Source organism: Anser brachyrhynchus (assembly GCF_964034855.1).
Source record: "Anser brachyrhynchus genome assembly, chromosome: 25".
Classification (NCBI taxonomy): Eukaryota; Metazoa; Chordata; class Aves; order Anseriformes; family Anatidae; genus Anser; species Anser brachyrhynchus.
In genome coordinates this window covers 4326289-4342934 of record NC_137718.1, presented here as the reverse complement: position 1 = coordinate 4342934, position 16646 = coordinate 4326289, and the positions used below count along the sequence as shown (strand labels likewise).

Genomic DNA, 16646 nt, shown 5'->3' with positions numbered 1-16646 from the left:
CTGGCGCTGCAGGAAGGTAGAAATCGCTACTGAACGTGGAAAGGCTGCTGCATTTGGCTACAAAGCCACCGTGCTGCTCGTATCTGCTTCAAAGCGCTTCAGGGGTGGGGTTCGACCATGCAAAGGTGGCACCGATTGTGGAAACTCGCAAACCGCCAGCTTTGTGCCTAAACACTGCCCCGCGTGCTTGCAGAACAAAAATAAGATCAAGGCAGAAGCAGGCGATGGTTTGCGTTTCTGTGAGATCAACAGAAAATAACTCCTCTCTCGCCCCACACCACCCTGAGAGATGCAAAGGGTTTGCATGGTGGCAGCTCTGTTTGACACCACATCAAGACCAACTCTGCCAGGAAACTGGAAGGTACAGGATGTAGAGATCATCAGAAGAGTGACTGCACAGACAAAGCTTTTGCTCCCTGTCGCTGGCACCCTTTCCCTCAGGATGTCAGTCCTCCTTTGCCAGTTCTGAGCCATTTCCATCTCCTCTTTTGGGAAATGGCCAGTATGCCCCACTGCCACTGCAAAGCCCCTTTGCACCTTCCCCCCCAGGCACCCAGCCCATTTTCACCCAGGGACAAGAGAAACTGGAGTACTTACATTATACCAACTCTGGCTTTTCTGTAAGGACAAAATAAAAGAGAAGCATTAGTTAGCACAGAGATCTTAGGATCAAAAAGAAAGACGGACAGAGAAACTAGGTCCAATCTGGTTTGCATAATTAGCGAAGTGAAAGTGAGGTTAAACAGAAGATTTCAATGGATTTCACAGTGCAGTCTAACAGTTATTCCCAGTTACAGAAACAAAGAACAAATCCAGGAGCATGAGTCTATAATAGGAAACAGTTCAGGCTAATGTGTGCATGTCCGCATGCACGCACACGCACACACAAACTCACGCTGCAATCATTTTGCAGAACAGCAGCGCCCACTAGCAGCAGAGGAGCTAACCGTAAGCAGTGCCAGCCGTTTCTTTTAGAGGCTTTATTCTTCCACAGCTGCTGGCTAGGTTGTAAAAATCACCGATTTGAACGGATCCTCTGCAAATAAGCCCTTGAAGAACTGTCAGAAGGCAGGGACACAATTTTGCTCACAACAGCCACCAGGCAAAACTTTATTTTAAATTTTAAATGGGAGACGCATACAAAGACAGGAAAATTGCTGAAGGAAATCGCTAGAAAAGCTGAACGGAAAAAGACTTTTGCATAATTTCAGCGCATAGTGCTTTGCATCCTCTGCACATGTAATTTTTTGTTCTTATTATGGCATTTCAGACGGTTTGAGGGCAGGCCACATGTCACACTGGAGCGTATGAAAAAGCTAGCTCAGCTTGGAAAGTCACACTTGGCAATTTTCAGCTGGAGGTGAGATTCATCAGCACAGAGGGAGGAAGAAATAGGCTTCACACTCCCACTCCAGTGAGGCTGGCTTTCCAGTGTCAGGACACAGAGCAGAGCTGACAGCAATTACAGGCATCCCCCATTTTAGGGTGGATTAACCTCAGAGCAACGAGGCTGGGAGGCACCATAGCCTTTCACCATTAACAGCGGTCAGCGGCAGAGCTCATGGTCAGGCACTTCGTGTGTCAGCAGCCACGCAGCAGTGCCTGTCCCCCTCTTCTGACCACCGGCAGCACGTCTGCGTTACACCCGCGGGAGTTCAGTTCCATGGACAAAGACAGAAGCAACGTTTTACTGCATTTCTTTCTTTGAAGTCATCTTGCTTCTGACCTCGGACTGGGAGTATTTCTCACAGCTTTATACCCCATCCAGTCTAGAATATGAAGGAAAACGAACTTATTTCTCTGGCTTATGACAGCCTGTGAAAGTTTCACTCAGAGAGGTAAGTTCGTATTCACGGAAGCACAGAAATCAGCTGCACTGGGATAGCCCACATGAGGACCAACAACGTTCAGGATGTCTTACCATAGGAAGGTAGGCGCAAAGTGTTAATGAGATCAGATTGGACCAGAGATACCTATGAAGACATGGTTCGCCTACACTGTTCTCTTCCTAAACCTCCCTGCTTTCAGTTTCCTGTGCTCCCTATGTCCCATTCCATACAGACTTCCCTGCCATCTGGATCCCCCTCGCAAAGCCAACGTTTCCAAAGGGCCCCTTGCCACCTTGGGCATTTCTGCCACTTGGGACAGCATCCTGTTCGCTGCTCTGGTCTCTAACGAAAAACCCCACAGCAACATGGTATGTACCACAGTACCAAATACAAAAGGTTGATGCTAAAAAGATCTCACATCTGACTCGTTGACCAACCAGCCAAATTTTCTCTTACTTGCTACACATTTCCATACTTCACCATAGGCTCCATTCATAAATGGTTCAGCTGAATTCGTCCTTCTCTCCAAGGAGGACATGGAAAAAGGCCTTATGCAATTCAGGCTGTACTAAAAAAATCAGGGGAATTATGCTTTATCCTTGTACAAACCACCTTGTCCTCAGGAGCACAGGATCTAAGATGGAGTGATTTTCCTGCAGATTTGTTTTGCCATCTGTCTGCCTTAATGAGCAAAATGCATAACTCAGACATTCCTGGGGAAAAAATCCATAATCAAACTAAAATTGGCATATACAAAACGCTGCTGTTACTGAGCCTTTTAAAGCAGGGTGCACATGTGGTGTCGGCACATTGCAACAGGAGTTCATTCCCCTCCCTTACATTAATTGCAGTAACTCCTTTTGCCCTGCACAATTGAATTTCCCCAACTGTGATTTTTCTGTGGCTTTCTTCCCCTTCCACACAGTCATACTGATACCCAAGCCTCATCTTTAGTTTCTGCCAAGTGTTCTAAACACGAGGAGGTTCCCTCCTCCTGACCCCTATGTTTTGCAGGTAGAACAGACTACAGAGAGTCCAAAGAGGAGCAAAACTAAGCCTCGGTGTAAATCTGACTCCTTAAATCTACCTTAAATTTTCTTTCTTTTTTTTTTTTTTTAAAATCACTGAGCATCAGAATATAGAGGGATGCAAACTGTGAAAATCAAGAGAGCGTATAACAGAGGGGAAAAAGAAAGAAAAAGGAAAAACATATTCTTACTTTGAGCAGGTTAAGTCTGTCATACTGGAAAAAGAAACCATAAACATTAGAACTGAAAAGTTAAAATAAATGAGCAACAGAGGAAGGGAGTTGCACACAGAGGTAGAAAAGATGTCACTGGCTGTCAGAGATGATGCCATAGGAGCAGATACCAGAGTTCATAGCTACATGGTGGCTGTAACCAGGAAGAACTTAGGAGAAGTTGAGGAAGGAAAAAAATGGGGTCTTTGCTCTGAGCCTCTAATTAATGTAGTGTTGCCTCTGAATCTTCACAGGGTAATGACCCTACATTTGCATGTATTTCTTTGGAAGATTACAGCTTTACAGTGCAGATGGGAAGCAGCGGATCACGTATATGAGGTTCAGCCTGCTAGCTTGATGCCAACAGAAGTTTCCACCTTTTAGCATTACTGGGAGCAGGATCACAACTCACTCCTACATACTGCTGCTTCCGGAGGAACGGAACCATTTTGCCAAGTGAATGACTTGCCATGGACTCCAGAGACATCACCTAGTCCTTTTTGGAACAGAGGAAACAGAGGCACAGACCAGGGTGAGGGCACAGAGCTCTGAACAAATTCCAGAGCCCTTTCTCCTGAACTACGTACGTCCAGGCTCTAGGCTATTCAGCTAGCTTCTGAACCCTCACAGCCCAGTAACTCAAAGAAATCGATGAAATTTATTTCCAAATTGCTCACTTCAGTCCGAAACGACCAGAATTTCATGACCTACTACCTAAAAGTGGATTACACCACCCAGCAGGAGTTGTAAATGAGAAGACAGCCAAATTCTTCTCATAACTGCACGCTGAAAGGACAAGGTGCAACAGCCATAAGCTGCAGTAAGGGAAATTCTATTTGGATAGAAGGAAAAAGCCTGTTCACAACAAGAGTGGTTAAGCACTGGAGCAGGGGCCCAGCAAGGCTGTGCAATCTCCACCTGGGGAGGTTTTCAAAGTGCAACTAGAGCAGATTCTGAGCAGACTGATGTTACCAAATCAGCCCCACTTTGAACACGAGGTTGGACTAGAGAGCTTCAGAGATTCCTCCTGACCTAAACTGCTCAATCTTCAGGGCCTACATCAAAATTCATGTTTTCCTCTAACCTGCTGTTTTCTCCTCAGCATTCATTATTAGGTATAGGCAGTGGGAGGAGTCTTGAAAGACATGCAACTGAGAGCAAATAACTTTGATCCTTGGGCAAGAGCGAAAGAGGTTAAAAAACATGTATTTTCACTGTTAGCTGCAAAAAAAACTCTTTTATTCCCTGAGTTCAGAAAGCTGTTCCAGGAGCAGCAGTGCTTGCCAGTAAAAGCTTAAGGCTGACACAGGCCTTTAGGTGGCTTGGGCCATGCCACGCTGGTGGATTGCACGGAAAAGCTCCAAAGATTCCCTACAGATGTAATCCAGTGCTTAAAAACTCCTGGGGAAGCACTCCCTCTGATGGCAACACTGCAGCATGACAATTAACGCAACAGACAAAAAGAGGGCAAGGGACTTCAAGCAGAACTGTCAGCAATTGTATAAACACAGCATCAAACTCATGGGCTCAAGCTGTTTCATTTCATCAGCGAGACAGGTTGGAAAATCAGACTTTTTCTTCTTGCAGAAGAGGGGTGGGGAGAGGAGAAGAGGCTGAGAAAGGAGATTTTAAGTTTTTACCCTTCAGTTCTTTGTTCCTAGCCTTCCCCCGTCTTGAACAGGTATCTTCATCTGCCTGGGGAGAATCAGAGGATTCAGGGGATGCCAGACTCTCTTGTTCCAGGAAGGGCGGCTTTGTGGAGCACAGGATGAGATTCACCCTTCAGCTGGGGCAGGGGGTTGGGGCAGGAGGCTCTGACGCCGGCTGGCAGAGGTCAAGCCCAGGATCCCCTTCTCTGCATCGTGCATCCATCCTTGCACTTGCACCTCAGGTCCACCTCCCTTTTGTTTCTCTAACTGTAGTGAAGTATTTTTCCTCTCAGAAAAGCAAGGGGCTGGCTGCAAGCACATCCCAGTACCAGTACAAACGCACTTTGCATGCACATCGCTCCCTGCCAATGCTCTTCCCACCTCTCCTGACAAATCTCTCCACAGCTGGGCAAAGCACCTCCAGCCTGCCACAGCCCAGCCACAACCTGCCCTACCCGCACACCTCTCCCTACTCACCAGCAAGCCTTTCGGGACACTCTGCTACTCCAGCCCTGCGTTTTCCATAGAACTTCTTTCACACCTCACCTGAGACTTTAGTCCCACAGTCCTCATTTGTAGCATCCAAGCTACAGTTACCATGCAAAAGACAAGCTGTCTGAAGAAAGACACGGAGAAGTTTCCAGCAGACACCAGCAATCATGCAAGATAGGGCTGGCTACACGGGGCATTCTGACAAAGGGAACTGTAAGCCAGTGCTGTCGACTTCACTGCTTACTAGGAACTTGCCTAGAATTAAATCCAAGGCATCAACTGGGAAAAAGCCAAGACATTGATTCAGTAGACTGAGAAGCCATCCAAGCCATTCTGGTTTTAACTTTACTTGCATATACACATGGAAATGCCAGCAGCCTGGCACTCTGTCCAATAAGCATCCCATCAGCGTTTCTGGTTTTTACACTCTTCTGAGGGTAGCACAGAGATTTGAGATCACATCTCAAATGAGCTTATCCACGCACCCACAGAGGGATTTTCTACTTATTACCTTTCAGAGCGAGCCCATGAATTCTCACAATTCATTTGGGACAGGTCTGTTCTAACAGGTTTAAGCTGGGTTCATTTGAAATCACTGATCTTTAATATTTACATCACACAGAAAAACATGTAAGGTCAGTAAACTGAGATCAATGGCCTCTCTAGTCTTCATCATAAAAAAGCAGGCAAGAAGTTATGGAGATCGACTCCCATTTCTACAAGGCATAAAGAAGAGATGAAAGAGAAGGGATTACGTTCAGCCCACCAGAGCCAGCAGATCTCTCCCTGTAAAGACAGCAGCTATTTTTAAGGGAGAAAGAAAGCAAATCTTAAAACGAAGCCTAAAATTCTTTGGAAGTAATTGAAGGAGTGCGAGGAACAGGCCACTTTTCGCACCATGTGAGCAAATATTAAGGAGATCCCAGTGATATAAGTGAAACCAGCTTCTCAGCTACAGGCATCGGGGTGAGCTCTTGCTGACATTCTCGCAGCCGCACCAGGAGAATGCCTTACTGGAGTCACTGCTCAGTACCACGGGGAGGGTTTCTGCATGATGAGACAATTCTACAGTGGGGCACAGGAGAGAAAAAAGAAGGCTTACTTTGGAGAGGCGCTTGTGTGACTTAATCGGAGAGAAAGCATGCAGGAATGAAAAGAGAGAAATTAAGGAAAGAAGAAAAATTACCTCACAAATCAAGAGAAGGAAAACCCACAAACCCAACAGAAAGCATTGTATCCCCCCTTCCTTGTTAAAAGCACCGTGAATTACTATCAAGCTTTAGTAGTTACTCTGTTGGCAGGAATCACACTCCCATGGCCTTGAATCACAGGACATCATGGGCCAGGGCAATGCAACTCATCTCTGCAACACCCCTTACCAAGGACGTGATTCTCCTGACGGCCCCCATCTACAAACACAGCGTGCCCTGCATCCTGCCTGCCTCCCAAGCGCACGGCTTTCTTTTGGGGACAGACTGCCCAAGTGCACCAGCCTGACGGCACCATCATGAGGCTGCCATCCACCATCCTGGGCGGTGGTTGTAGCTTACTGTGTGCACAGGAAGAAGTCTGACCTCAAGGCAACCTCGGAACTGACTGGTCTCAAATGAATCATCTTGAAAAAACCCTTCGCCCCCTTTTGAACACACACACTCCTCCCTTAGTGGCTAGGGAGTCCTGTTTTCTCTGCTGACAGTGAACACAAAGAGGAGTGAATGAAGACTTTTTGTGCAATCCAGCAATAAATTGGGTAAAAGATCCAACAACTCATTTCACACAAGCCACCAGAGTTATGCCATTCTGCCACCTGTGACACCGGGAAGTCATTCAGGCTGAAACATTTTACTTCATAAAGCTGGAAAAATGCAAGTGCTCCTGAGAGCAATGTTACAATACACCACTGACATCAGGGTTACAGTCAAAGGTTATGCTTGGTTCCCAAGGCACTAGCGTGCTTTACCAGGTCCCACTGCTCACAGAAAATCAAGGGTCCCCAAACTTGAAACCCTATTCCCCCGAGTATGGCAAACAAAGGCTGATACTGGTTCTAATACTGTCTGTCAAAAGACACAATACTTCCCTAGGGAAAGTAGCATCTACCCGGCCAAGATTTCCATGGAGTTTGTCAGACAGTTGTAATACTGCACCCGTAAAAGTCAATGTGCAGAGGACTGGCAAACTGATTCTGTGCAATTTGAACCTCATCTCAGCACGGGGCTTAGACAGGACTGGAGAAACGCATGGGCCCTTCGCAGGCTGTCTGCACAGAGGACCCTTTACTTCTTCCATGACCCTTCACAACCCAGTTGATAAAAAGTAATTGCAACAGTTGATTTTCAAGGTCTTGCTTAAAATCACAGAGTCTTCCAAGGAAACAGGGCCTTGATTGCAAAAGATTAGCCTACCAAAGCCATTATGGAGCTGCAGTACAAGCCATCAGCAATTCCTGGACTGAGTTCACTGAAAGGATGATGGAGGTGCACTGAAGTCTGACCTACCCAAACAGCTCCCAGTTAGAAGAATTTTCAGAATTATGATGGGGGAAGAAGGAGAAGAGTTAGCCAGAAGTAAAAAAGGCACTGAACAAAGCCAGTGTACCACATTAGAGTTTAGAGCAGCGGACAAATGTACATCTTGACCAAAGTTATTTGCTCGCTCCTCACCTTGGAGTTCTTGGCCCCACTGCGGCCTGACTGGGAGGAACAGCTCCGCTGTACACCCTGCTCCGGCGTGGAAGGGGATTTGTCTGATGAGTGGTCTGAGCCTTTTTCCACCATGGTGTCTCCTTGGGAGTCCTGCGGTGTTGGGGACCGAGAGCGTTTGCGCAGGATGGGGGAGCAGGCAGGCGTGCTGCGGTTTGAGTTACTGGCAGTACTGCAAAATGAAAGAAAGAGCACAAGTGTTAACCTTCAGCTCAAAGAGAAAGCAACTGCACCCTCCCTTGAGGTGAAGCATTACCCACAGATTTCTCCAGTAGCACAAAAGATAAATCTGGCTTCCTGAAGCAATGCACCCCATGCCACACTTCTTACTGATCTCCCCAGTAAAATCAGGCAGTAGACAGGCATCATTTACTGGTGGCAGAGAGAACTTCAGCTGCCTGTCAGTGTCTTTTTCCACCCACTTTTCAATTGATCTGCCCACAGAGAAATTAATGAGAAAATGAACTCATTCTCTCCTGTATGGATCTGAGATGTTAAAGTGATGATCTGTGCTTAGAAAACCTACACTTGTGCTAAGAACAAGGGAGATGTCAGTGTGTTTGCGACATAGTCCCACCCCATCCCTCCTGTACTTTTTATATCAGCGACTGTGCCCCTTCTTAACAGCATGCACAGAAACGGGATCTTATCTTTTAGGAAACACTCCATTAAAGGTCATCAAAACCCTTGGGGCACTGGGAGGGGAGGCGTATGGGACACCAGTCACAGACAATGCAGTCATGATTTCCTGTACCAAATCATCCTTTCCCACACCAGTTAGAGTTGGGGATGAAAATGTTTTGCTGTAACATAAAAGCTTTCATGGTTTGAAAAAAAAATGTTAAAAGAAGAAAGAAAAAATTTTCCCTTTCATATCAGGGCAAAAGCAAGACCCTTCAGAGATTTACAGAAATCACAAAACATTTAGGGGAATAGAGTTTCTCTTCCCTTACCTTCAGCCAGTGCCCTAACACCTAAACCAGAAAGCCAGTTACATATGTATTTATATAGAACAGAGCAGCAATCTCAGAATAAGACAGGAAAAATCAGATTTCCCAACTGTTCCTTCTCCCTGATACCTTTTTTCCTGCCAGACTCCTCAAAATACCACATGCTACATCCATTTTATACTGCAAATGTTACAGCGCCTGCAACAGTTTAGGTATATCATGAAGTGAAATTACCAGGGTCTTTTTGGCTTATTAAAACGTACAAAAGGATCAGGTTTCTTCCCAGACTTTCAGCTGTTCCAGTTAAAATGTGTATTTCACTCTTTCTGCCCTCCTGCTGCTACGTTTCCTGGCTAGATTCAAGATGCACCGTTTTTAACAACCCAGCATAGTGGCATCTACATACACCAAGCACTGTCATCAGCTATGTGCACGTGCACGAGGTGCTGTGCAAATGGCACTAAATCCTGCAGCTCATTACAAACACCTCCAGAGATGGAAATGATTTTGAATTGCCATTCCTATGGTTATTAAGAATTCCAGATTCTTAGGCTGTATTGCTACTGTTCATGGCGTGTAATTGCTTATCTGGTGTTACAGCAAATTTCCTAACTCTTGCCCCAGCATGCTTGACTCAACATAAACTGATTTGAGAGGTCCCCAGAATTACGAGACAGAATCAGAACTGATCGTTCCTGAGTCACACGTCCCTGCACTAGATTTGTCTGAGCAGACATACCCGTTTCTTACTACAGCTCTACAAAACTTGAGTTTTTCAAGCACAACCTCCTTCTTGTTTTCAGTTCGTGGGAGTTCACACACACAAGTTTCACCCTGAGTTTCAGCTTCAACCAACTCTTCAAAGACCAAGTCAAATTCAGTCACAGCCCTGCTTGCCTGTAGGTTACAATTATGAAAGTGCACTGAGTTTTGCCTGTTACTAGAGCACAAAATAACCAGTCCAAAACCTGGTACAGAAGCACCACGTGCACGTGAAACTCAAGATGCAACCCACTAAAAAGTTTGGTACTCTCACCCAAGTTGTGATCACATGAGAAATGAGACAGATTTTGCCTTTTGCGGGCTGCAATAAATACGTTAATACTCGCTTCAGTATGCCCTCACGCACAGATGTGGAAAATACATTCTTGGTTCTCTCACTCTGAGCACGACGCATGCTTCAGAGCCGCCTTCAGCTCAGGTCCTGCTAGGTGCTACGCAGCCATGGAGGCCAACTCAAGCTGATCACCCAAGGACTCGCAAAGCTCCTCCGGTGGGTTTTTCAGGCCCGGCTGAGTAACCCATGGCGCTGCAGCTACACAGGAGCAGCATCAGCACTGAGCAGCTTAAAGCTGGCACGTACATGCTTGCCCAGGCTCAGCTCGCACTGCCGCAAGCCGTACGTTTTGGTGCCAGCTCTGCCAAGCGGAATCTCTCAGAGCAGACTCCGGCTTTGAGTTTGTTTTCCACTCACTTAGCATCTCCTGCCCGCTTTATAAAAACTAACTCCATCCATGTATATCGTGTTAGGTACACGGGGATCATCACCTTTGCAGAGACAGGAATAGAAGAGAGCTTTAAGGGGGCCTTCTTCGGCTGTCTCCTAAGTCAGCGTCCAAGAGCTGATCAAATTTGTGAGGTCCGAATCTCCCTCCTCCTATCTGATGGCTGGACAACGTGGAGTGTTTTTCACAGCAAGGGCTCTGCCGGTGCGTGCACGATGAAGGACAGGAGGGGGCCATGAGAGATGAAGGACGGGAGGAGGCTGCTCACGCAGCCGCTGCCTCCCCCGCAGCGAGGGTGGGCCCAGCAGCAGCCCCCCGTGGCTCCATCCCGCTCGCCCCCGGCCCTGAGCCCCTCAAAACTCGCCCTGCTCCCGCTCCGTCCCGAAGTTTGAACCCGACCCAAGGAACAGCCATGACGAACGCTTGCTGCAGTTGCCATAGTGACCGGGGCCTGCAATTGAACCAGGAATCAACGCCTGAAATGCCAAAACGGCTTGACCCACTTTGAAAAAAAAAAAAAAATAATAGTAATAAATAATGCTTTACAGAACTAATTGACCAGAGAGCATTCAGGGCCCCCCACACCCCTGCAGCGCAGCCTTTAGTAATGCAACGCATCAAGGCAGGCACAGAGCACAAACAGGCCCGGCCAAGAGGCGGCCCCGTGCTCCTAGGGGGAACCCCCGCGTGCAGCACGCGAGGCAGAGCACCTCCTCATGCCTTGGGGCTGCACGGCGCCTCGGAGAAACGCCTCATCTGATGGCTAAAAATAACGTGAGCAACAGCGGCGTGGCTAGGAAGGGGCCAAACCCTTCAGCCACGCGGAGGATGAGCAGCCCTGAACTGAGACCAAAGTCTGCCCACCCCGCGAGGCCCTCTGAACTGACCACACCACTGTCCCTGGGCTCAGGACACGTACCTTGCAGCGGGTCTTTCCCAAGACACTCGTGCAGCAACGCTCAGCCCCAGCCTCCGCACACCAGGGCTCGCAGCCGGGGCCGCGCTGTGCCGCGGCAGCTCGGGGCTCTCCTCGCAGGTAGCGATCAGCTCAGCTCAAGAAGACACTGAGCAAATCCATTTCAATCTCACAGCTGCAGAACGTGAATTAGAATGTAGCCAGTCGTAATCGCTGTGTTACCAAGTGCACCAAAGGATTTGCAAGGAGGGCAGCTCATCTGAACAAGCGCAGTTTCGGCCACGCAGTGCTCCCTGTTTCTTTGTGATCACCAGCTTCCCAGAAGGCAGAAACAGATCCGCGACACCATTTCCTGCAGCATATTTGTAACCCCTCAGACTTCCTGAAGAAAGTCCTGATCTGGAAAGCTAATCGCAGCCTCCAAGATTGCCACAGCTCTCCAAAGAACTCGCTTCGGCAGAGCACAGCCGCCGAAGGTGCCCGTACCTCCCTGCACCACCTGGCAGTAAGCTCTTCGAGGCCCAGAACTGGGGCTACCAACAGCACTGCAAATGCCAGGCTTAATTCTGCAAAGTGCTGAGCACTGCGTCCACACACCAGCAGAGAACTTAAGCGTATATTTAGCTCTGCATATAGACCCACTGAAACCAAGGGTGCGAACAAAGCCAAGCCTGTGCTTTCCCACTTTCCTAAGCAAGACCGAAGGATATCCTCCCGCATAAAGCAGAAGTGTACTGGTAGAGCCTGGAAAAGGGCAGGAAAAGCACAAGGTCAAAAAGGCACCTCAAGCCTGCCTGGAGTACAAAAAGAGTTAATTCTCCTCAGAAAGAGCTAGTAAGGGGGTTAATTAGACGCCTACAAAGATACTTCTCTGTGATACAGTCTGACATCACTGGAAAAAGATGAGGTTCAGAAACTCATTATGCAGTCTACCGAACAGCAAGCAGATGGTAACAACTTTTGGTCATCACCAACCTACACGCGCTTCAAATTGATAATCTACAAATGAAAACCCCCGTATATCCCTGGGCTTGCCATGGCTCTACTGCCAAGCCATAACAAAAGGCTATACTTACATTACATCTCCCAGTAAAAAAAAGATAAGGCATTGAAGCATTAAAGGAAAAACCAATGACAACTGTAGGGCTGTACAGACAGTGAGCAGTGTTTCCTGCCAATTGCTTTGAAAACAATAGCAGGAGTATACTTTCTGCATGCTTTTTAAGCAACTAGTTTTTAACCCAGAAGTCCATCCTTGTCAAAGAATTACTCTGATTATTTTGAAGTTTCACAGAATGGTTTCTTCTTCCTATGACATTCAATAGCGTGCTTAAATATTCATGAGATAAAATTAACGCAATTATTATGCTTCGGGGAATTAGCAAATCACTGCAAGCGTTAGGAAGGAATTTGACTTCTGCACACATGCGGCACTGCAAGGTTGGTCAAATGTATTATTAACAATGTCATTGTCTTTCTCCGAATCATCTGATACTGGTTACCACTGGAGACAGACTAGCGATTCTGATGGACAAACGGTCTCATACCGTACGGAAACTCCCACTGTGCTGTTTGAAACAATCCCTCCACCGCTCCCTTCCTACTTTGAATTGTTACAAAAATTCCAAGGAAAAAAAAAATTGAAACACGTTTTCTAAATAGAACAAGACAGATCTTAATCATACTGTCCAATAATACAAGCGGCATATGTTAGAGAGGATCATTAATCTGCAGAGAACCAAAAATGTGTTATAAATTATATTCTAAACCTCTTCATCACCCACAAATTAATACGGTCACATTTACTCTGCAGGGAAACAAACCACACGGAACAAAGTATGATGAATAATAAGATGAAATCTGGGAAGCAATAAAATGGAAATAATGCAAAAAAAGCTTTCCACATCCCCATGAAGCTGGCAGCATGTGTGCTCCAGACCCAGCCCTGGCATGGTCACCTGCAGGTCACTCAGCCTGCAGCTGTACCTCCAAAAGAGGAACACGCTGGGGCTTTGTTTCCTCTCTTCCCCATTGTCACGACAATGGCTCCTGTAATTAACAGCAGGAATTGCAATATCTGATGTTGTCTTCAGTGCCTTGCATGTCTTTTGAAGGGAGAGCTCGAAAAATGCAATAATCAGGCATTTTTATCGATCATTAGCATTCGCTACTGATGACCATCCATATGTGGTTTTGGATGAGGGCACGTGTGTGATACCACTCCTGCGTTACCTCGAGAAGAGCGCAAACATTCTTCCTTTCTGCCCATCTCCTGCTGTCACTTCAACCAGCTCAGAGAGGCCTTGATCCCCAGCACAGGCAGCATCCTCTTTAACACAATCCAGTCCTGTGGCAGGGGTTTCACAAACCACAAATTAAATATCTGACATAGGCTCACACCGCATCTCGTCAGTGACAGGTGGGGGTGTATAAAGGGATATTGGATCTCTCAGGACTGGAAGACAAAGCTAGAGCTCTGCAGCTGCCCACTCACTCCTGCTGATCATCAGCTTTCAGGGATTAATGGAAGATGCTGCGATCTCCAGTGCTGGGACCAAACTGATTTCTTTTGCTCATCCCTTGACACTCCATCTTTTTACCATTCTGAACACGACAATGCAACAATTTCACATCCCCTCACCCTGATATCCTCCATGCAGTCTTTCTCTCCTCTCCTCTAACCACGCAGCAGCACTGTCCAGCTGAAAGTTAAAAATAGAGAGGGCCAAGGGCAGCAGCTGATACTGAGAAGCATCACAAACCATCGGTGCAAGAGACACACATACAGCCCTTTGTCCCCAGGCCCTGATTCAGGCTTGTCCCCACATTGCATATGCTCTTGCTTTATCCAGCTTCTGGCTTTCAGTGGCAGGGGCAGTTGGGGATTTCCCTTGGCATAATGTTGGGCATCTGGAATTATTGCACCGATGAGATTTAATTTAGAATTTCCTTCTATCCTACTGAGCCAAAACCACAAGCTCCATCGTAAATCTACCAGCTTCGAAAGGAGTTGTCCTGAGATACACGTGACTTAAGGAGCAAAGAAACAGGAATACATTCTCTTTCCTGAATCAGTGATTTCCATGATGGACAGCACGATGCTAGTCACCAGTAATCTAAGGAGAAGCAATATTTTTAGAGAACGGGGATTCATCAAACTCTCACTGCCCATAACTATGCACAGTACAACGAGCCCTCAATTCCTACCGCTGTCCCCTGCCAAAAAAAAAAAAAAAAACAGCCACCTGTACAGACTCTGGAGGACAGCCTGATAAAGTGGCACAAAACAAATTCCGTCTCTCCCCATCACTGCAAATACATCAACACAGAGAGGAATGCAAAGCAGACCCAGGGCAGCAGCGTGCATGCTCCGAGACCTTTATAGAGCGAGGGAGCACATGGGCAAACAAATACACCATATTTCTGCGGCAGCTCCAGCTGCCCTCCGGTGACGGTGACGCAGCGCCAGTTCAGCCCCCTTCAGCCCCCTCTCCTGCCTCCCTCCATCTGCCCAGATGCTGGAGAGCAACATCTGCCCCTTGGGCCGGGGGGATGGGGCAGGCAGGAGGCGCAGGGGGGAAGGAGGAGGGGTGAGGGGAGCCGCCAGCAGCCATCAGATTTGATCATCGGCTGCTGCAAACAATCGAAAAGGCTGCTTTAAGCAATTCCGCTGCAGGAGCGGCAGGGCGCATGCATGGGGGAGAACAAGGGAGAAGGGAATCGGGCTGTGAAAGGGGAAAGAAACGGAGCATCTCTGCAACATGATGTCACGCCGTCTGCTTTCAAGTCCCCCGAACAGAAAGGAGCAGCAGCAGCAACCAACATGGACTCCAGATTTAATCTGCCTTGAAAGCGCACGTCTCGGGCGACAGATTTGCTCAGCAAACCTGCGCTGAGCCCGGCACACGCAGCCCTCGGGCTCCGTCTTTCACACGCAGACATGCACACGTACACGGGCGCACGGCCGGGGACCGCAGGCAGCACGGAGCGGAGAGGAAGAGAGGCAGCAGCAGAAGGAACAGGAGAGTAACACTAACCTGGTAGCCATTAGGGACCGTAGCGCGGCGCGGAGCAGCTAGGAATTCATTCATTCATGCACTTGTGCGTGGCGAGGGGAGAGCAAGGGTGGGCCAGCGGTGGGGTGGGAGGGAGCTCACCCCTTGCACCATGGCAGAGCCCTTCCCCGGGGAACAAGGGCAATGGGGTGCTCACTGGCACCCGCAGCCCTTTCTCCCGGCTGCCTCACCCGCTGCTCGGGCGCCTGCCATGGCTCGGCCTCTCGTCTCCCCCCGCCCCGCTCTTTGTGCTTATGATTGTTTGTGCGGCTCTGGCGAGGGCTGGGCGCCTCTCCCCTCGCTGCTGGCTCTTGCACACACGCTCCTGCACGCGCACACACGCGTGCGCGCGCGTGCACGCAGCCAGTGGGCTGCCGCTTTACATAACGCGAGCCCCTTCACGCCTTCGTTAGCCATCCCTGCCCCGAGAGACAGAACGGGGAGGGAGAGAGCTCACAATTTCTCCCCGAGTCCCCCCCCGTTATGCCTGTCGTTTTTAGGCACTGTTCCTAAAGTTGGGCAGAACCTACAAGTTAAGATCCTACAGGTTACCAAAAAAATACGCTCGTCCTCCCTGCGCGCACACCGGACCGTTCATACGTGTGGGAGAAAGTTTCGAAACCTGTAAGCGTGTCGATACAAGACCGGTCAGGAAAATTAAACCCTAATTAACTGGCAAAGTGGATTATCTAAACTGAATTAAACGCTGTGAGGGCACATTCAAAATTAAGGTGACCTCAACTTAATTTGGCTTACTTTATCTAGGAAGCTAATTTGGTTTCATTTTTCGTGCCTCCCCCTGTATAAACAGGCCTGGGGTTTTTAAAGAAATACGCTGAGGGAAGTTTACAACTCTGCTGAAGCATCAGTAAAGGATGCTTTGGAGGAGGACACACACGCTGCTGTGAGCCTCCACTGCTGCTCAGGGGCATCTTTGTGCCAGAACACAAGGAGGGTCCCAGTCCCTCTCAAGGGCTCTTCTAGTTCAGCATAAATTCTGTACGGTGAGGGATGAAAAAGAAAGCAAAACAACTCGCAAGGTTGTACTTTTCCTTCCAGCAGATGAAATCAGACCTCATCTGCACAAGGAAATGGTGCAGAGCTGTCCCAGAAGTGGTTCCTGTAGCAGCGGCACCCTTGCTTTGAAGCACAAGTGTCCATGGGTGAAAGTACCGTGTCCTTTTGGGGCTCTCAATGTGCACACACTTTCCAGCATGGCCAAGCCTTACAGTGTACCCAGAGAGGCTCCTGTACCAGCTGGGCTCCAGCGGTTTAAACTTTACACCTTGTGACTCTTCTGTTCCTCAG

General features: G+C 48.1%; 1 protein-coding gene across 27 annotated transcripts in view; it reads right to left on the bottom strand.

Moving 5' to 3' along the window:
- Window positions 1–16646, bottom strand: part of GRAMD1B (GRAM domain containing 1B) — a 164043-nt gene that overhangs the window by 32224 nt on the left and 115173 nt on the right. For 18 of the 27 annotated variants that reach the window (XM_080568047.1, XM_080568066.1, XM_080568038.1 and 15 more), the window contains 2 exons: window positions 7874–8084; window positions 598–618 (listed from right to left, as the gene is read on the bottom strand). In XM_080568047.1, coding sequence (XP_080424173.1) covers window positions 598–618; window positions 7874–8084 — 232 coding nt within the window. Of the gene's footprint in view, window positions 1–597; window positions 619–7873; window positions 8085–10410; window positions 11254–11286; window positions 13612–15320; window positions 15654–16646 lie in introns of those variants that run through there. The other 9 variants (XM_080568062.1, XM_080568037.1, XM_080568044.1 and 6 more) reach the window with 8 other exon arrangements.